A 21,601-nucleotide genomic window follows, 5' to 3' on the forward strand; every position below is an offset into this window, starting at 1 on the left:
GACCTTTCCATCGGATGAGGGGGATGCTGAACCGCCTCCTTTCTGGGCTGTTGCAAACCGGTTCCACTGCCGCTTCCACTCTGTTGACATCAGGTGGACCCAACAGGTCAGCGAGCAATGTAGCGACTCCCAGGAAGACTGGAAAGGTTTATATTGCTCCCGAAACCGAAGCTACGTCATTTACTTACGGCAAAAGAACAAGACAACAAGCAGAGCGAGCGAAACCTGATATTTATTTGGAATAAACACAACAAATTCTCTTGAAACGGTCAACAGCGTAGCTGCCACAATGGATCCCACCCGGTGCACCTTTAATACCACCAGGTGTAAGTTTTAACGTAGCCCTGAGGCAGACGTCACTGCGTATAGTCATATGATGTCGACTCTCGTCGGAAGGTCACGTGAGCAAGAGATAAAGTCTTCGCGTTCTCATTTCTTGACGGCGAGAGTGACACCGTCGCCCATGGTGAGCATGCACATCTCGACCCGGTCATCCGCGGCCAGCTTGCGGTTAAGCCGGCGAATGGCCTCCGTGTCGGGGTCGTTGACCGTTGGGTTGTACGTCCTCGTATGCCACAACACCTGCGTATTTGTGTCAGCGCAAGAATAGCACAAACTTGTCCACAACGCTTGGCCCCGTACACTGTCACACAACTGGTTGGTACTAGAGTGGGAGTTGCTAGGCGTACACTCTCCCAGCGTCAGAGACTGCCGCATAGGAAAAATAGAGCAGATTATGAACTCTTTCTCGAGTTCTTTCATTCTTCAGCTGCTAATGAAAATGCACTTAATACTGCTACCTTCTATTAACCAAGCTGCTTAGATTTCTTGGGCTGATCACTCAATCGTTCAGGTACACTGCCCGTAGGAATGGCGACCACCATGACGACTTGCACTGTTGTCATGGTGGCCGCCATGCTTGACAATAGCCTCATGCCAAAAAATCCGCGTGCTTGCCTAATCGGCCTAAAGCTGCCTGCTTCGGTGTGCACCTGTGGAAGTAGCTCCCACTCTAGAACGGACAAAATGTGAAGCACAGAAATTCACTCGTTTAATGAATCGTTCAGTTTTAAAAGTAAACTCACTACAAACACACCGGAATAACTTCGTATTCCTAGCAGTACTCCACGTTATTAAGTTACCTCATGTCTGACAGATGCTGCAGAAATGAATGCACCAAAGCGTTTACGATGTTATTTGGCGAGGCGATTTATTTCGATATGCAGTGGTATTCAGAACCGTCGTCGAGCAGATTTCAGGCTCAAGTAGCACCCGTCTTATCCTTGCCTTTCTTTGTCCTGTCAAAACAATACGTTTTTCGCTGAGCATAATGTCTGATCAACTGGCCCCCAGTACACTCTGTTAGATATCAGGCTAGCGCAATTTTGGAAACTATTTAACATAAGAAAATAAATTATATTAGTACTATCCGAGTCAAACCAGGACCCTCTGTTTACCACAATGAAAGAGCGAATTTTAAATGAATAAAACGCTTTATTCAGCACAGCATTCTCCAGTCCTTAAGGGACGCGACTGGTAAATGTTAACCGTAACGTTCCGAGAAATGTTAAGGTAACTGCAGTCACCCGCAATTGGTCGCAAATCGTTTTTTGGAGCAATGCTCGAAAGCCTACTGGACTGAAGAAACAGGAGACTCCTGTGATCTGACAATGGCAATGTTTTTCTCTCGCGGAGGTGTGCACATATTCTATAGCCGAATCTATTATAAAGTTCATGGCTTCACCACTACTCAAGATGTTCACAGTAGTGCTGGCAAATGAGTTTTGTGGCACATTTAAAAGTTATTTGCAGAACGGTACTTCTGTTGATTCTATGCAAATGTAAATGACTCTGTGATTTAATACATGGGGAGAGAAGCATTGGTCGCTTGCAAAACCAGTACACAAAGTTCCCTCAAGCATTCAGCATACGGACTCCTCTTGTAACTAGACAGACATCCCGTTGGTAGTTTTTGGGAGAGACATCTTTGGTGTCTCAACATTTATGGCCACGGAAAAGGTTTATAGGTTTATACTCTGGGTAGCGAGGTAGCCTGGGCACTTGTCGCGACGCCTATGATTGTTATCCAGCAGTGATGTAATCGAGTGTTTTCCTGTATGCCAGTCGATTCTACATTTTATCGTTTCTTGAACATAGCCTATCACTTCTTCAATGGATTGTGAAGTTGTCCTAGCTAAAACACTGGAAGTCTATAGATTCACCACTTCTCAAACTGTTTTGAACGTTTCTTTCTGCAGGCAAGATAATTCTTTGTGCAGGCAAGCTAATTCTTTCTGAAGGCAAGATAATTGAAGGGTAGCATTTTTTAGACTAATGTGCAGCTCTTCCTGGAAAATAATTGTCGGTTAAACTGAACTTTGTTCGATGCATCAGACCGCTCTGCACGTTGACTCCTGCAGGATGAGAAAGCATAACACACAGGAAAAAAAGGAAAAAGACATGGGACGGGGCGAGGAATCGAGGCAAGAGAAAGCCGAAGCCTGTAGAGTGAACGTCTGTCGGAGCACTCAGGAACACTGAAGCTGAAACAGAGCCGACACCACATAGAAAAATTGACCACTGCATGCCGCATTTAATCGCGGGTCGGATAAGGGAAGTTCAGTACTCACATTGTCGACCGCGATGACGCCATTGCGTTTGACGAGCTGCAAGCTCTTCTCGTAGTAGTCGTCGATGGACTCCTTGTCGGCGTCGATGAAAATGAAGTCGAAATGACCGGAACTTCCACGAGAGATCATGTCGTCTGCGAAGTCGAGCAAGGGGGCAGGTGACCAAGAAGATGTGGCGGGGAAAGAAAAAAAGAAAAAAATTGCCGACAATTACGTTACTTCCTAATGCGAAATTTGAGCGTAGTCCATCAGCTCTTTCAGCTTTTCGATTGATTGAGGCAAAGAATTCGAGCAAGACATGTATGCACATTTACAGACAACTTGTTATTTTTCACACATTTTCCTTCTTCAGGAAACACTCTAGTAACAGTTCTTGATTGCCATGAAGGAAGCTTTGTGGTCGGAGAAACAGATATATGCTCGACTTGCTCCACCAATGCCTGGTTCTCAAAGATGAGGTGTACGCAAATATTGCGCGAGCTTGTCACAGCCGTGGGAGCCGTTACGAGCGAGAGGAACGGGAGGAACGGGAGGAACGGGATGTTCTCCTGGATAAGTGGTAGGAAATTCATGTTTGCCTTTATATCTACATTGCAGCCCCTACCCACCCTGGCAGGTGGCAGTTGAAGGCTGATCGCGAGAGTTCGCTCACCGCTGTAGGCGCTAGCGCATCCAGCCCACATCTCTCTTTCTCTCATCACCCCACGTACCTATAAGGTCCCAATAAACAGTTCGCCTGCAGGCTATTCCTCGTTGTGTTGTTGTTCGCGAGGATATCATTAACTCGTGTTTGTTTTCTGGCCAGGCACGTAGCCAGAATTTATTTCCGGGAAGGGTCGCGAAATAATTCCTTTACAAAGCCCGAAAGGGTAGGGGGGAAGAGCGGTGGCTTGGCGATCAAGAGCACTGCCAGGGAAAATGGAAGATAAGGAAGAGGGCGAGTCTGATTTCGGGAGCTGGGAAGACCCCCTCCCCGGATACGTGCCTGTCCCTGACCCATCCGGCTGTCTTCCTGCCATTTATTGCTACACCTATCGCTTTCGTACCAATAGCGCGCTGCGTTGTCCTCAACATATGATCAAGCCTTTTTCAGCGAAAGCAACATTGGCCACGAACTTGCGATTTCGCTGTGGCCGTGCTCCGAGGAGGCACAGAGACCGACCCTGAGCCGTTGCCTAGCAACCGCCGCAGCTGGCGGACGCCGCGCGCTCGCCGCGCCATCTGCATGACGTCATACCGCGCGCCTAGCCACGGAGCCGCCGCCGCCGTTTGGTATGACGTCACACCGCGCGCCTCGTCGTTGCGCTCGCCTCTGTTCGCTTTGCCAGCTGTGTCGCATGTCTGGTAACATGCCGGAGGATTGAAAAGGAGACTAGCGTGCGCCGCAACCACAGTTGAGGCGGCAGTATGGACGGCGACAAGTGTGCTAAGCAGAAGGAGGCCTGGAATCGACGCCGGAACGAAATGAAGAGGAAACGAATAGCCCCGGAAACACAGGAACAGCGCACCGAACGACTGGCTAAACGCCGTGAATATGCCGCCGCGAGACGGCCACGTTTAATGTCCGATGTCACTACTGCTAGCAGCAGCGACAGCAGCCGGAGAAGAGACCTGAGTCCTGCTTTCGCTACGTACATCATGACATAGCCGAGCTAAGCCACTGCCAATTTTTTCTCCTGTCTCCAGATCAAGTTTATGATATATCCGTGAATACTAGAAGGATGCAATTGTTCTATCGCTCCTCTTGAGGAGTACTAGTGAGATGGTATTCAAGGCGTACCAAATGTACTCCGTCCTATTCATATTCAGCCATACTTATTTCGTTGTCGTGGACCATGTAAAAAGATGGTCCTGAATAAACGAGCTCACGGAGGCGCTTTGCACTGCTTCCCGCTGACATGATTTCGCATCAGAAGTGTCGCGTGCATGTGATATCCCCCATCTGCAGTTGAAGCTTACAAAAAGTTCGTTGCTCGCGCGGGGAGTACGAGATTCACAAGCATTGATCCTGGTGAAGCTGAAGGTGACTGTGAAGCGAGATATTTTTAAGAAAAAGCCGTGTGGGAAGACCCCCCCCCCCCCCTTTTTTTACGAAGAGATCTCAAGAAGTTCGTTGTGCAAATAAGACCGCTTCTCACAAGACATAAAGAACCACACAAATCAAAAGATTGTTGATACAAAGGCACATCGCAACTTACCTAAAGATTTTTTGGCGTCACCAAACACGATTTCAATCTTTCCGTCAACGCCAGCCTGCAAACAGTGATTCGAAAAAGAGAGTTCAGCGCGGGATGATCGCGGCACTTTGCTCTCATCGACGGCTGCAAAGCATGATTGCGTTTATTCCTTAAGTTCTGCTAAACAGCGAGATTTCAGCCCGATGTTTCAGCACGTGCACAACCAAGCTGCTCATAGGCTTTCTTACTCACGTGACAGCGCAAACACACATTTCTTGACTGGCGCGTTAATCAGAGGTTACGCCTTGGTGGTTCAGTGTAGCAGGCTTCTTTTGATTAATGAACATCTCTGCTATATCTCGATAAATATTTCGCTCTTCATGCACGTGCCCACCGAATCTGCTCCAAACCAACGCATCCACACAAAACAAACGCAGTGCTTCTGATCTGCAAGAGCAATTTTTTTTCCATTGTACTAAGTCCGTAGAGAAATAAAAAAAAATAATCAGTCAAAAATTAGCGATGGTTTGATTTGGTTTGGTTTATGGGGTTTAACGTCTCAAAGCGACTCAGGCTATGAGGGACGCCGTAGTGGAGGGCTTCGGAAATTTCGACCACGTGGGGTTCTTTAAAGTGCGTTGACATTGCACAGTACACGGGCATCTAGAATTTCTCCTCCAAAGAAATTCAACCGCCGCGGCCGGGATCGAACACGCGTCTTTCGGGTCAGCAGCCGAGCACCATAAACGCTGAGCCACCGCGGCAGCAAAAATTAGCGATGGTTTTCGGGCACAAGAACGCTTAGTGATGGGCCGCAATTAACAGCGCGAAGCAAGTTAACCTATATAAAATGCTTTGCTGATCCGGCCTCTGAAAAGTATTCTTGCGGTGAAATATTAACACGACTAGCTGAGCGGCTACAATGTTGACGGAGCACCACATGCACCACACCACACACAAAAATCACCACATGTAACGCCATAAGGTATGTGCTTCAAAGCGCATACGAGTGCTGCGCATGTCTCTCTAGGCCCCGCGTTCAAAACTGTTCAAATATAGCACTCAAAATTTAGCTCAGTCGATAGCAGTTGAAATCATTTGGCTGGTACACAAACATATCACCCCAGATCCCTGAAATCCACCTGTTAAAATGCCTTCATGAAGTGGCACGCGCGTGTAGCATGTAGTTAAACCAAAATACAATGCTCAGTTTTGCCCTGCCAGCAGTCAAAGGGGAAAGCAGATTCCAATGCTACATTCTCCGTGGCGGCGCTATGAGGTGCGGGAACATGCCCGCGAACACTCCATTCGGGAGCTCTGATTGGCCTGGGCCAAGAAGCGTAACTAGGGACGTGTGCTCATATCTGAAACGTCGGCACCGCTTCCAGCAGGCGCAAAACCACGTAGACGAGCGCTGGATCGTCATTCCACGTATGTGTGGCTGAAGGTTGAGATACAAGAGGCTTTTAAGAGCTTTACGTTCGCGAACGTCACCGGTAAGAAACGGGCGCGGAGTACTGCGCTGTGTTGACAGGGCTTCTATAGCGACCAACAGACTAACGTTCAAAGCGGAAGTGCTCGATGAGCGATTTTCCGCACTACCTTTTGCCAGAAGTCCTATGCCGCCCACATCCTTTGACTTCTCTATCACTATGGTCTCTTTCTCCATTAGAAATTTGAGCAAACCACTTCATAATGAAGCTGGGGGCGCGAACAGGTACTATCACAGGCGTAGGAACACACTCCGCACAGACAAATTTTTACTCTTGCTAAATGTTTGTGAATACGATGCTTTGAAAATAATACTGCTGCCTTCGAATGCTTTACGCACAGCGTGATTGTGGTTTGCAGTGGTGGTGAGAAAATTAAGTTAAAATTTCGAAAGCTGCCACGCTGCAAATGAAGTGAACACAGGCGAAGGACTGCATTTTTGCATCTTTAGTGGGACGATCCATGTAAGACATCGATCGGCAATACAGCAAAAATATGAGTGCGCCAAAGTTCCTTGGCTGCCGGGTCGCAAGCAAGGTCTGGCCAACAATCATCGTCTAACTAAGCGGAACTCCGTCTCGCTATCCACTTCACTGATACATATCAGTCGCCCGTTGTGATATCCCCCGTGTCACGTGATCGGCGAGCGGGTCTTCGAAAATCGAGGATCAGCTGTGCCGCTGCTGTATGCTTAAGCACGCAAGTGGACATATTCTCAAGTGCATCGAAGTTATTACTATAGCTTGTAGAAGAAGAGTAGTGGTCTCTTACGATCGGAAGCAGGTTTTCACACCCCACGCAACGAACGTATTTGTAAATTTTTCGGTTGGCCTGTAAGATAATTAAATATGTAGAAGCCACATCAAATGATCGAAAATCATCCTTGCACTGCAACGACCAGGCGCTTATGTAATACACTAGAGACACAAACAAAAAGACAAAAAATAAATAAGATCCCCAGGTGGTCGAAATTATTCCGGAGACCTCCACTACGGCACCTCTTTCTCTCTTTCTTCTTTCACTCCCACCTTCCTCCCTTCCCTTACGGCGCGGTTCAGGTGTCCGCCGAGATATGTGAGACAGTTACTGCGCCATTTCCTTTCCTCAAAAACCAATTTACATTTACATTTTTACCTCCTTCCAGAATGGTCTCCCAATGTTGACGTTTTCTTCGTTGATTTCCAAGCCGACGACGCGACCATCCGGTGGAAGGGCCAGCGCTGCTGCCAATGCGCTCACGCCAGTGTACACACCTTCGCGAGAAATAGAGGAGAGAAATGTTAGCTCACCACACAACACGCGCACTGCTAGGTCAGTGGATCGCACAATCGCAATCACCATCGAAATGCGCAGAAGGCCTCCATACAGTTTCTCGAAAAAGTTTAAGAGACGCCTGTGCTCGAAACCTAATTTATTGTGGCGCTGGTTCGAGACCCAGTCGCGTGGCATCGATACGAGCGGATGAAGCATTCGACGCATACCACGTAATTAGAGAACAAGTATCAGTCTCATGAGTTCCAACACAAAGCCGGCGTTTCCAACCACGGGACGGGGAGCTAGTTAGCAAACTCTGTACAACTTGCTCGCGATGGTAAACGGGTTAGTTCAAAGAAACAACCAGTGGCTTGATATGCGCACTCAGAGGAAAGCTAAACGACATCAGAATTCAGGAACTCCCGCACATTCAGTTTACTGACTTTCAGGACAGAATGAAAAATTGTAAAAGGCGCAAAAAGGTGCTAAATCTGAATTAGGCAATCCTTATGAGGCCTACACTTCTTCTCGGGGTAGAATAAATTGTGGTCAAGTTTAAGCTCTTATGCGGTGCCATTCGCTGTGGGAATAGCTACACGAATCGGTCCCCTTTATTTCGTAATAACAGTTTAAAGAAACGGAGTAAGGCGCTTCAGAAGATTTCTTACTCGGAGATGTGCATGCTTTGTCTGAGAATATCGCCGATTGACGACACAGGTAAGCACCGGTGCGCATTCATTAAAGTTGGCCCCTGAGCACCTCAGTGGTTTCGGGGCAACTCTGGTGCAAGTCTAAGGCACTGAGATTAGAAAAAAAAAACTCCAAGCAGGATATATTTTGTCTGCAGACCTTGCCGTGTAGGATTGTCATAGCCCTAAAATACTTTAAACAAATGGGAGAAGAGCATTTATGGGCTAACGTGCGCTCCAAAAGTAATATTGTCTGGCTGTGCCGGAGTCATCTCCGGCGTGTACCTCAGTTTAAACTGACTTACCAATGAAAAGTCATTATGGAATGTGCAGCACTCGCAGTCGACCAACGTAGACGAGGACACGCAGCTGCACATTTGTGTGCCCTTGTAATGCCCGTCGTCTTCCTGCACTGCACATTCCATAATGGCAGAACCCAATCAAGAATACCCCGAACACACCCTGCTCGGTTAAAAGCGCGTTTTCAACACATTGATGTATTAAGAATCACATTCGAAAAATTCGGCGTCCTAAGACGCATACAAAATAATTTCTATGTGAGTCAGCGGTGATATAAAATTCATATAAACAATGAACAAATACATATTTTAGAAAATAACAGCAGCATATAAACTTTGAAATAACATTAGAAAATTCAGGTTACAAAAGTAACTTTTTCGCTTTCATTAGCGATAGCTGTAAAGAGCACGCGAAACAGGGGGCTCATAAACGTTGAATGTAATAAACTCGGGGATAACAAGTTGCAGGGGACTTTCAAATTATTTTGTGATATTCTAAATTGGTAAATTGGTTTTTGGGGAAAGGAAATGGCGCAGTATCTGTCTCACATATCTCGGCGGACACCTGAACCGCGCCGTAAGGGAAGGGAGGAAGGTGGGAGGGAAAGAAGAAAGAGAAAAAGAGGTGCCGTAGTGGAGGTCTCCGGAATAATTTCGACCACCTGGGGATTTTTAACGTGCACTGACATCGCACAGCACACGGGCGCCTCTTGCGTTTCGCCTCCATCGGAACGCGGCCGCCGCGGTCGGGTTCGAACCCGGGTACTCCGGCTCGGTAGACCAGCGCCTTACCACTAAGCCACCGGGGCGGGTCTGCCGTTCTGCTAAAAAGAATGCAACCAATTAAATTCATTCAGTTCTAAGTAGTACATGAGCGTCACTGTTTTTAATGGACAATATGGCGAGCACTGCCCCACAAACCCATTGTTGGCTTGGGCAGGCCCGTATTTGTACAATGTAATTTTTCAAATAATTTTTATTATTATTATTATCCAGTAACGGAAGCCGAACGAAATGTGGTCTTCATAGAGCGTTTCATTTTGCCATTTGAAACAGTATAATTCAATCCTTCACGGTTGCTTTAGAATTGACAGGTGCTAACTGCATTCCACACAGATTTAAAAGAAAATCGGCTATGGATTTTTTAATCCGATAAAAATTCGCCATTTTTTGCATTTAGGAATATTGAGCACGCTACTAAAAAAACTTATCCGTCTAGAAGCGCGAATTTTTTCCTGTCTGTAATAGAACGGGCAGATAAATACTAAAGAAAAATTTTATTCCTATGTTTTTGCTCCTTTTTGTCTCATTGTAGCTCAGAAAATCGTCCTTCTTGGAACGCGTAACTGTTTGAACCATTTTTGAGAGTTTTTTTTTTGCTTTAAACATTAAGTGTTCCGCGAATATACACAGTGGTTCACTGTTCTAGACCATGTCTGTGGTATGGTTGAAGTGCCTAGTCTAGTACTTGTATGGTTGTGAGCCTAGAGATACGGCTAATGCTGCAAACATTCTTCTGTGAGGGTTGGTTTGCTGACGGCTATGTTCACCCCTGAGGCACGTATTTTTATTTTTCTTAGTACATTGTCAAGAAATGACGGGTCACAGGCGTCCTGCGGGCACAAATAAATGGTCCCTCTACAAAAGACGTGCAGGAAAGCCGGAAAATGAAGATACTTTATATAATTATAAAAGTAAATGATTAATGAATACGATAGTTCAAAACTGGGTTATCCCCGCAAGCTTCCCAATCACATCCGCCCACTTGACTTACTGCCACCCATGCTATGCTTACCTTCACTTGGAATCCGCCGCGTTACCTTTAAGGACCATAGGTTATGTTGCCTTCGCATTACATGCCCTGCCCAAGCCCATTTTCTCCTTTAATTTCAGCTAGGATCTCATCAACTTGCCTTTGTTTCTAAAATCGCTCTGCTCTCTTCTTAATCTTCACGTTATGCCCGCCATTTTTCGTCATTTCAAATTTAATTTCAAATCTTTTCGTCATCATCCAAGTCCACGCCCAAGAGGCGACCTCCGGCAATGTACGACTACTATATACTTTCCTCTGGAGAGATATCAGCAAGGTCCTTTTCATCACCTCGAAGCAGCCCCTGCCAAGCGCACACACCCCACTCCGTAATAAAGTAGAAGGTGCCAAAGGACTCGCCGATTTCCAGGTAGTTCCGGGCTCCCAAGGCCTTGAGGAGCACCTGGAATTGCCGAAGCTCGAGCGTGTCGCACATCAAGCCGGCGAGGCGATGTTTATTTGTTACCTTTCATTTAGGATTGCACAGAGGGGGGAGGGGGGGGGGGAGAAAAACAAAAATACAAGATAAATCATAACTTTCTGACAAGTTACACCTTAAACAAAATCGTTCGAAACCAGCATAAGTAAGAAGTGTGTGATGAGAGGCTAGTTGGTAAGACATTCTGAAGACATAAAACTACGCAGGAGACAGGACACAGAAAAGATGCAGGCAGGACGATGCAGACAGGACTACGCTCGTCCTGTCTGCATCTTTTCTGTGTCCTGTCTCCTGCGTAGTTTTATGTCTACAGCATAAGTAACGTTGCATAAAAGCAGTAACTTTGCTCGAGAGAGTAGACTGTCATTGTTTCGATATTCAACAACTGCAGCAACGTTTCAGTGACAGCACGTGTAGAAAGTCTGTTTTTTTTTTTTTTATTCAGCGTAGCTATTTCTCCGTTAGCGCTTCGTTTTTGTTCAAAAATTGGCTCGCCGCGGTGGCACTGTGCCTACGGCGTTCGGTTCCTGTGCCCATGGTAGCTGGATCGAATCCCGGAAGCGAAGGCGGAATACAGTTCAGGTGAAATGCTAAACTCGGCATTGTGTTATGTATGCCAGTGCACGTTTAAGAACCTCAGGTGGTCGAAATTATCGTTTAGACATCCAGCACAGCGTCTATCACAGCCCATGTGCAGCTCTGGGATCGTAAACCAGGCAAACTATTGCATACAGCTGCTTAAAATTATTCCGAACCGGGAGCGTGTTCCGTGCCCTGAAAACGCTAATAATTTCATTCTACCTTCGTGCACTGTAAACGACTGTAGCTGCGCGGGCTAACAAACTACCGACATGCAAGCAAATATTCTCTATATAATAAGGGAGTAATTACTCCTTATTATTCACCCAAGCACGTCACGCGGCTACGAAAAGAAAGCACAGCTAGTTGCTAAAATGGAAACACTGGAACAAGTATTCTCTATATAGAATGGACACTAGGGGCAAGAAAATACCTGTTTGAGTAATAGCCAGAGTACTGTTTTAGCCATCCGTTTTAGCCAGAGGTGAATACAGAATGAAAAAATTAAGGTCTATTTGCGTAGTTCGGCGAAATACAATTTAGGTGCTCTGGAACTATGTGGCGATTGATTTACATTGTTTATCGTGGTTTTGCTTTGTTATTCATAGTATTGCTTTGCGATTAAATTGGTATATCAAGTGTATTCTTCGTATTGTGTGTATTTGAATGGCATGAATGAAACACAGTAGATGAAGCAGAGTCGCACAGTTGAGAAAAACAAAATGATGACTTTCTAGACGATGTGTGTCAGAAAGCTGCGCAAAGCAACAGTCAATGAAATGCAGCTAGAAGTGTCAACGGCAAGAAATAAGTGCTCAGTGACAGTGCATAGAAAAAATATGAACTGCTACAAGATATTTGTGGAGACGATCCTATTTCTGATGCAAAGAGGGTAATGGAAGTGGGCGGGCAAGTTGGTTTTTCACTCTGACAGTGAAAGCGCTCAAAAAGACAAGGGCCGCCGCGGTGGCTAAGTGGTTATGGTGCTCGGCTGCTGACCCGAAAGCGCGGGTTCGATCCCTGCCGCGGCGGCTAGAATTTCTTTGGAGGAGAAATTCTAGAGGCCCGTGTACTGTGCGATGTCAGTGCACGTTAAAGAACGCCAGGTGGTCGAAATTTCCGGAGCCCTCCACTACGGCGTCTCTCATAGCCTTAGTCGCTTTGGGACGTTAAACCTCATAAACCAAACCAAAAAGAAAAGGACGACAGAAAAAAGAGAGACGTACAAAGCGCGCTTTGTGCGTCTCTCTTTTTTCTGTCGTCCTTGTCTTTTTGAGCGCTTTCACTGTCAGAATGGCAGAGAGGGTATCATGCTTTGTTTACTATGTGGAAAGCATATTACAGTGCTCGTGCTTGCGTGGCATATGCTATGCCCGAATGGCTGCGCTTTGTTGAATAGTCGTCGTGACTGAAACCCATACGCTGTGGTCGCTTTAATCATAGCACAGCGAGAAAATCTGCCCGTTGCAAGAACTTAACTCAGTTCAACTAAAAACTGCCTAATTGGGTTCTTTTCTATTTGCTTGTTGTTGAGCGAGATGTCGGGCTGCTGGCCAGTAATGGTTCGATGCTCGAGCAATTCATGTTAAGCAAATAGAACGGCTGTTTCTATCAACGACTGATATTTGAGCGCAGTGACTTATGTTAACGTTACAATATTAGACCCATTTATAGTGGCTAGTGTGCACTGGTTGGGAATTCATGATCAAGAATTTCAAAGAGCAATGTTCGGTCCTTTCCGCCGTCACCTACACTGACACTGTGATAGATTGTGCCGTCACACACTGTGACGGCACAATCTATCAATTGTAAAAGCCGATTTAATGCCAAATATCTCCCAACTCATCTGTGCTTTCTTATGCCATCGCCGACATGAACGTTCACCCGTAGAACAGCGCACTACATTCTGCTGGTTCTGCATTATCGTGTATTTTTTTGAAGGGAAGCTTGCATGTATTTTTCGCTTTTGACCGAAACAGAAACAGCAACTGCAAAGTGGCTGCTGGCTACGTGTGCTATGTGCAATATGAAAATTAGCTGCTAACCTAAATGCGCGTGTTTCAATATATGAAAGAATAAAGTAGTCCTCCAATTTTGTTTCCCAGGGACTGTCTTCTTTTTATTTATTTGTGTTTTAAAGGAAGTTTCGCTGTCTAGAAAGTCCTCCTCCCCACAAAACAAATCTTTTGTATTTTAAAGGTAAATCTTCCTGGGACACGCTTTAAATCCGACGGCTAAGCAAGTTTCTATGGGCAGGCACAAGGCCTGGAGGTATCAAGCCTGTAGCCCCCAAAGGCTACTGACCTAAGCTCCTTTCGACTACGACTGCAGCGGAGAAGATAGCACCGCCTTTACCAACGGCAAACGTCTTATCTCAGCAGCAATAACAATCTCTCTATAGGTACACGGAAACAACATGTGGTCGTGTGCCAATACGAGGGCTTTGTGACGCACTTCTAACCGCAAGATTAGACTGCTCTTGGTATTTCTGTCGAATAGCTGAGTAAAGGCAGGTCTGCTAAATTTGTTCAAGCAGATACGGCGCTGAATAAGGCCGACCGAAAGCTGCTGCTCGAGGCCACTCTTGTTTACGATGAAAAGTTTACGATAAGCATTAGTGTGCACATTGCTTTAACATGCGCTGCTGAACGCCCACGCCCATTGCTCGAGTGCATTGCGTGATCATATTTCAAGGGACCTTTTTACGGATCGGCACATTTACTGCGATGATAATTTCTTTCGTTTACTTACAATGGACCCATCAGAAGCAAAGTATAGTTCAAGCGTACGTGCCAATATATGGCACGCCCGTTGATTAGCGTGGGGAACTACAGCATAAGACCATCAGCAGTGGGTCAAAACATACCATATGGGGTGCATATATTAAACTTACTAGTCGGTTTTCTTTTACGGTCATCGTATGACGATTTAAAGGCCTTAAACATCTACAGAGCAGAGCAGCATACGCTGCAGACATCGCCACTAATGCAAACAAAACAAAAATAGGTACTCGCGCAGCGAAAAAAAGGCTCAGAGCATCTACACTCCGCGTGACACAACAGAAAAACACAGTTGCTAGCTCAGGTTTGCCGCACGCGCTGTTGAAAAACACCACCAGGCTCACCGTGCAAAGCTTAGCGAGCACTGGATGCAGCGGGGCGCTGTGACTAGCCGCATATTCGGCGACTCCAGGCGCCAGGTGATCCTTCTTGACGTAGTGGCCGCTTTTGGGCATCGGATGCCAGGAACCCGGAAGACTACGGTTCGGGTCAGTGCTACTGGTGCTCTCTCCGCTCCGCTCCATGGTCCACAGTCCCGATCGAGCAACGCCGAAAGTTAGAAAGTGGAATCCAGCACAGCACCGGCTTTTACGTCGCAGCTGCTGCCGCAGAAGCGTCTGCTTGATCCCCGCCAGCGCTCGCATGGACAAGGCCTTGTGGCGAGAGGGGTAGGAGGCGGGGCCGACGCGGAGGCAGCGGCTTTCAGGAACGCGCAAAGGGGGGACGCATACGGCGCGGTTGCCAAGGCTGCGGCCACGCAGATATGCGGCTGCCAGCTTTCGCACACTCATTGATGATGATAATTGCCTCGAGCTGTTGGCCAAGGCTGCTTTCTTGTCTCTTTAGCCGCCACCGACAACAAAGAGGTCGACGGCTCTAGGCACGTTGTAAAGCGGTGCCATTTCAAAAGAGGCCAACAACAACAACGCCAGCGCTGCGACCATTTCAACGGCGCCTGGCTCATGATGCAAAGGTTCGCGGCGGAGTGCGCACGGCATTTCATTTCTCTGCTACCAACCTGCTCATATATTATTACCCTTGCTAAGTTTCGTGAGCGGGTCATAATGAAAGAATTTGCGGCGTCAGCGCTTCAGCTTTCTCCCCGGACAACCAGCAACTCTTGATTTTTGTGGAGCCGCAAACAATGGCCATCACGCAATCTTGGGGTTTCCTTCCCCGTCTACGTTGTCTAACTCAGCGGTTAAATTTCTGCCTTCACAGGTCTGGTCTAGCGGTCTCTTCTTTATGTGCTCAACCTGAAACGATATACTGGCTGCCTTCTGCTGTCCTGCTCTCGTTTCTGTCTAATAAGGCGCCTGTTAGAAATTCCGCTTCACTAACACGACCTGTGTTTTTATACAGGGGTTGTTGTTTCCCCTGAGTCTTCTTCGCTTGGACATGGCAGTAGGATTTTTCACTCCGACATACCAAACTTTCTTTTAGTATCGCTACAGCTTCCAAGCTGAAGACTTTCTTTAATTCGTATTTCTTTCACAGCTTATGGCTACGGATCGCACCTTTTAAAACCGTCTTGTTTTCTACATATAAAGCATGCCTTCTATATTCAAACAGTCGTCTATCCCCAAAAACCAGTCTTTAGTTCCTATTATGTGCCAATCTTCTGCTTTCAAATATTTCATCATAGTTTTTTTGCACACCAGGTTGTCTTCGCCCGTGTCTTGGCCATTATCCCCCTCAGTGAGTACGCGTCAGTTTCATTTGTGAAGAAAAATAAAATCAACCATGCACGCACGCACGGGCTTTAGCTGTAGCTCGTTATACCTAGCGTCAGGGGCAGGGAGTTTTATTGTTTATTTCTTCTGTTCGTCCCAACATGCTCTTTCTATAAATATAGGTTCAAGGCCCGCGAACTCTGTCGTAGATACAACCTGACGCCGCGTCCGCAGGCATTCGCAGCTGCACGGATTTTGTAGAGAACCCCTAACCCAGAATCGTAAATAGATAGGCTGCGTCATCTCTTCACACAGGTTGCGCGTCAGCGTGTTTTCTTGCCGTTGGCTTTTGTTTCCACACATTTATGTGCTCGCCTATTGCGGGGTCACCGCGTTCGACAGCCAGAAAACATCTGGTAGTGAAACACTGGAGCGCTTAGTTGGGCCATAAAACTTTCAACTGGAACTCAAAGCAGTGCGAGGAAAGTGGAAAGAAGGCGAAAAATTAAAAGCGCCCATTGAACGTGCCTCATTTTCCCTTTCTTGCCCGCCGTTGTTACGGCTCCACTCTCGAGATCATGAGCCGCAAGCTAATGGCGCTCTTGACACCTGTCAGGCATTGCCCCGCCCATGCAAGCACAATGCGGAGAACTGATAACTGGTGGCACTTCAGGACGGTAAATGTGGATTCCAGAGGAAGGAAGACGTAAAAGGTCGTGACTGAAAGTCAGTTGGCAAAGTGTGATTAGCAGAGGTGGGACTTTGACCTCAAAGGCCTTGACCTCACACCAACCTCAAATAAAATCTGGCAACCTCACTCAACATCATTATTTGAGGTTGAGGTCTCGTGCGCCATCACGTTAATTTTCCAGAGGCCAGTAGCATCCTCACTCGACTTCACCTCGACCTCAATTTGTGAGGGTGAGCTCGGATGGTTGACCTCAAAAACCGAGCAACAAAAAATTGAGCAAATTAGTGATTCATTTAAAATTGCAATTAAATACCTCTCCGTCGTGAATCTGTGTAGTTATGACGCTGTTGTGAGGACTAGTTATAATATTAATGACATTAAGTAGTGCCTACTATTCACCATATAGCGTGCATATGATGTTCAATGCACACATAATTGGAAAAATTGGAATGTTGTCACGAGATCTCTTAAAGTTTTCTAGTTTTTTATCATTTGCACGAGGAAGAACCGGCATCCGTCTCCCGCGATTGCCGAAGGATCGTTTACACTTGGCCTGTCGTGTTCAACTATAGCCCACTGTCTTAATGACTTGCGGGAGAGGGGGCGAGCCTTGCACTGCGACCCCTAGTACGTCGCGGCGTACGTATGTAATTCTTTCCTTCAGTGACAACCTTTGCACACATATTATAATAGTGGTTGGCTTATGAATTTAACATCCCAAAGCGACTCAGGCCATGAGGGACGCCATAGTAAAGGGCTCCGGAAATTTCGACCACCTGGGGTTCTATAGCGTGCACCGAAATCGCACAGTACACGGGATATTATAATACTAGGCAAAAAGCTTCGTGTATACCTCCTCATAGTGGACGCCGCTCTCATCGACGGTTGAACCTAAAGACGAGTAATCCGCACCTTCTACGACTATTAATGACTGGGGGGGGGGGGGGATAGTGCAACATGGCTGATAGTGCTGATGATGATGATGCAGATAAAGAAATTGACAGACATTTATGATGTAGTCGGTAATGTGAAATTTGAGCAGGTGGCGTGTTACGCGGCTGGCCACCCCCGGGAGTCTTCCCGTGGCAGCCACCTCCCGATTGTCCATGCCTCCACTCTTACTGTGGCAGGTGGCGTTTCGCTCTTATACTACCTGCCAACACGCCATCTGCCACACGCCTACATACGCCACCTGTCAGGTGGAGTGTTATGCCGACTACGCCGACGACTACGACTCGGAACGCAGGAACAGACGCCTAAGAGCTGCGCTCTAAATAGGAAGGTAGCAGCTCGTGTAGTGAAGAAATACAGTGAAATCAAAGTGCGCCTCGGTATTCAAAGCATAACAAATCAACAGAAAAGAAGTGAGATCACCACTGCACGCTTGGCGTTGCAGGCAGTTGACCAGTGTATACTTTTGGCAGCCGCTTAACATGGAGGCCTGGAACCCTACGAATGCGTAGCCCTCGGGGCAGTCTCCAACGTATAGCGTTGTTTTTATTCCATCCTACCACAGCTGCAGAGGGAACGCTGTAAGTTTGAAGGTTGGCGAATGTTTTTCAGCAGATGTAACATACGTACGCATACCCCGGATGTACGAAAACAACCATGCATGATCCGTGGGTAGTGGAAATTGTGGTGCTGGGAGTTAAATCTCTAAAGGCACTGTCGCGCGATGCGATTGCAGCCGAACAGCAGCGCGATTTACGACGTTTGGCGACAAAATGGCGCGTCGGTGTCTTCACAAACCCTTTGCAACGGACTTGCAACAAGTTTTTCGCACAGTCGCACCGTCTGCACGATCGTTGTGAATGACCCAGTCGTAACCAATAGGATTTCTAGGGAGGTTGGACGTTCGCAGTTGCGTATCTGTTAATGAGCGAAAAAAAATTCATGTATATTTTATCGTACACAAAAATGTTCCACAGCTCTACAGAATTAATCGCAATTTTATATAAAAAAAAAGAAAACGCACAATAAGATGTTTGCCACTTATATTCGCCAAAGCACCTCTTGCCAATGAAAGGCCGCTCACGCAGCACCGAGCTAGCAGTTGAAATCATCATTATCAGCCTGACTGCGCCCACTGCAGGGCAAAGCCTCTCTCATGTCTCTCCAGTTAACCCTCTCCTTGCCACCGTACCCCCGAAAACTTCTTGATCTCATCTGCCCACCTAACCTTCTGCCCGTCCTCTGCTACGTTTGCCTTCTCTTGGAATTCACTCCGTTACTCTTAAGGACCTGCGTTTATCTTGTCTTTACATTGTCTGCCCTTCTCCCGCCCATTTCTTTCACTTGATTTCGACTAGGATGTCATTAACCCGCGTCTGTTCCCTCATCCACTCCGCCCGCTTTTGATCTCTTAACGTTACACCTATCTTCATTTTTCTTTCCATAGCTCGCTCGTTGTCCTTAACTTAAGCTGAACCCTCTTTGTTAGCCTCCACGTTTCTGCCGTGTATAGGTGAGTACCGGTAAGATACAGCTGTTGTATACTTTTCTCTTTTGGGATATTGGTAAACTGCCATTCATGGTCTTAGAGAAGATGCCATATGCGCTCCACCCCATTATTATTCTAGTTATTTCTCCTCTCATGATCCGGATCTGCTACCTGCCCTAAGTAGACGTATTTTCTTACCACTTCCAGCACCTCATTGAAATAGCGGCTGCTACTGGCGTCGCTACGCCAGTGGGACTGGGCCGTACTTTGTCGTGCGTGTCGCACCGTGTGAACCGGCGTTAAGGACGGATGCGGTAGAACAGTAGGCAATGAGTTCAAACTACACGGAAAGCAATGACGCGAATGACGAAAACCGATACCAGTCGAGGCAGACTGCTTCAGCTGCTCTTGTTGATGATGATGTCCTCAGAGGAACATATTAGTACTACTTCCTCTTCTGAGCAGCCCAACATCGTTGTCTTTGCCTGTCTATAGCGTACGCTTTTAATTTCTTTTCTCCTTGTTCATCGTTCATACTCGAGCAATTTCGACTTCGCGCAGCAATGAACCGGCTAGCTCGAGAGGTATCACTAGGGAAGTGTTATTGCTGTTGCTGTCCACGCAACTAACGGCATATACGAAAACTGGTGGATCCTCCAAGAACTGGCAGCACCTCGAAACGAAGGCGAAAACGAAGAAGAAGAGCGCGGCAATGGAGGAGGGTCGTGTATCGACAGAGCGCATCGACGACGTGGAGCCTCCCGTGCCTTTCGACCCGGAGTTCGACCCGAGGTGAGCCACTGGACGAAGCATGTGTCGTTTGTGCTGTCATCACAACTGGGACCTTTATCGTGCTGGTTCAGCGCGTTGTCGCAAAATCGGTCCGTGTGCATTAGCCTACATGTCAACGTGTACCAAAAATATTCACAAACTCGTTGTGAACTTTTCGGTGGTGTACTGTTGGTGTTGGTGTACTGAAGGGTTCTAGCATATCCGCAAGAACTGTCTCAAGAATGGTGAAGGTTGAATAGCCATTCATCCAATGGACTCGGCAGAGTTGCCACCGCAGTATAAAATAAAAAAAATTCAAAAGGGCATGGTCCGCCGGTTCTCGCAGACGCCTGAGCTGTATCGCACCACTGTATTGAAAAGCACAGCTAGATGTGGAGCAGCACACTGTGTGAATGGCAATCTAATGACTCGCGCTTTCCTGTTTCCCTAAGACAGCAGAGATGTGTGCATAAAAGCTTCCCACGCACCTATGAACCTGCAGTGAGAAAAAAAGTCTGCTGCACGCACAAGACGACGGCAGCTGAAAATACGGTTTGGACAGCGCTGGCAACTTTGCTTTAGAAACGTTTTCCTCAAGCGTTTTTGCACGTGAAGGGCGCTGTCGCATCATAAACTTTGATGATTCAATATGGGCCTATTATAAACATCATGAAACGCATTTTTATGAACAATCAACATCAAAGTGAACAGTGTAAATTTCTTTCACTCCGGTTTTCGGCCACTTGCATGAGAGGTATTCTGTTCCGTTTTCAGCTCCACTCGAAAAATGTGACGATTCGGGAAAATCACGTTTTATGCGCCTGACCAAGCTTCCTTCCACTACGCACAAAACGTTTCCTCACAACCAGCAGCAGCTTCCCGGATCATGAATAACTTTGGAGGTCACAAGCACTGCTGCGTGGCTAGTACTGCGCGGATCACATTATATCCTTAATTCCTATCCCACAGAGAGTTCCATTCAAGAAGCGCCCCTGCTACAGTGAGCTCGTTCAACAGCGACGTCAAGGACGCATCTACATATTTGTACAATAAACTGATGCGCGCCGCAGGTTGAATGGCGTGGGGGCCAACAAGACGTTCACGTCCGTCGCCTGCGCAGTCGTGGTGGTGTGCATATTCTCCTGCGTCGTCCTCTCCATGGTGCTCTACCCTATCCTGGGAAAGATAAAGAATGGCAAGTGCCTTTCTCTTGTCTACTCGTCTGACACCGCGTGTAATCATTCAAAGAGGGAATGGCCATAGCCACTTAAAGGCATTAAGCACCGTTATAAGGCTCCCTGAAAGAAGGGAAGGTATAGTTGTCTCATAATTACTAAGAGCATGCCCAACAATTCTGAACAAAAGCATTTTTGAACAAGATGACTATGGGGAGAATGGTTAAGTACGTCCGGAGCCAAAACAGCCAGACCGTCTTCTGTTCCAATGTGAGGCCGGAACCCAGTTTGAGATTCACTCTTCAATTCTTGGCTGCATTCAAAATCGCGGTCTCCCGCATCGCTTTCTCCTTTCAATTCACTCATTTTTAACAAACAGAACCTTCAGTGTACGTGTCCATGGGAAGCCTTTTGGTCACTTTACCTCCAACCGCAGTGTACTCCAGGGCTCCGTTCTCGCCCCCACATTATTTAACGTAACTTTTATACCTCTTGTTCTAGCCCTAGAGAAAATTCCTTCTGTACGCGTCCTTGCATATGCCGGCGACATAACCTTGTGGTCTTGTCATCTAGATGCGTCTGTGCAACAGTCGGCGCTCCAGCAAGCGCTGGATGCCTTACCATCATGACTACCCCCTTTGGGTCTGACCCTCTCGTGTAATAAATCTTGTTTTGGTTCGCATTGGAAACAGAAGTGGCTTAC

General features: G+C 46.9%; 2 protein-coding genes across 2 annotated transcripts in view; one reads left to right on the forward strand and one right to left on the reverse strand.

The window, feature by feature from the left end:
* Positions 1 to 210: 210 nt before the first annotated feature.
* On the reverse strand, positions 211 to 14,835 carry LOC149371165 (uncharacterized). Its single transcript, XM_089564733.1, has 6 exons — positions 14,493 to 14,835; positions 10,711 to 10,816; positions 7,433 to 7,551; positions 4,829 to 4,883; positions 2,631 to 2,764; positions 211 to 582 (listed from the first exon to the last, which is right to left on the reverse strand). Exons 1-6 carry the CDS (start codon positions 14,790 to 14,792, stop codon positions 430 to 432), a joined length of 867 nt encoding a protein of 288 aa, XP_089420859.1. The 5' UTR covers positions 14,793 to 14,835; the 3' UTR covers positions 211 to 429.
* A 4,829-nt stretch (positions 14,836 to 19,664) lies between these two features.
* Positions 19,665 to 21,601, forward strand: part of LOC149371166 (acid-sensing ion channel 4-A-like) — a 32,486-nt gene continuing 30,549 nt past the window's right edge. Inside the window, exons 1-2 of the mRNA XM_089579562.1 lie at positions 19,665 to 19,744; positions 20,794 to 20,918. Coding sequence (XP_089435688.1) covers positions 19,665 to 19,744; positions 20,794 to 20,918 — 205 coding nt within the window. The remainder of the gene's footprint in view (positions 19,745 to 20,793; positions 20,919 to 21,601) is intronic.

Source organism: Amblyomma mixtum, chromosome 1 (genome assembly GCF_055824585.1).
Source record: "Amblyomma mixtum isolate Tamu chromosome 1, ASM5582458v1, whole genome shotgun sequence".
Taxonomy (NCBI): domain Eukaryota; kingdom Metazoa; phylum Arthropoda; class Arachnida; order Ixodida; family Ixodidae; genus Amblyomma; species Amblyomma mixtum.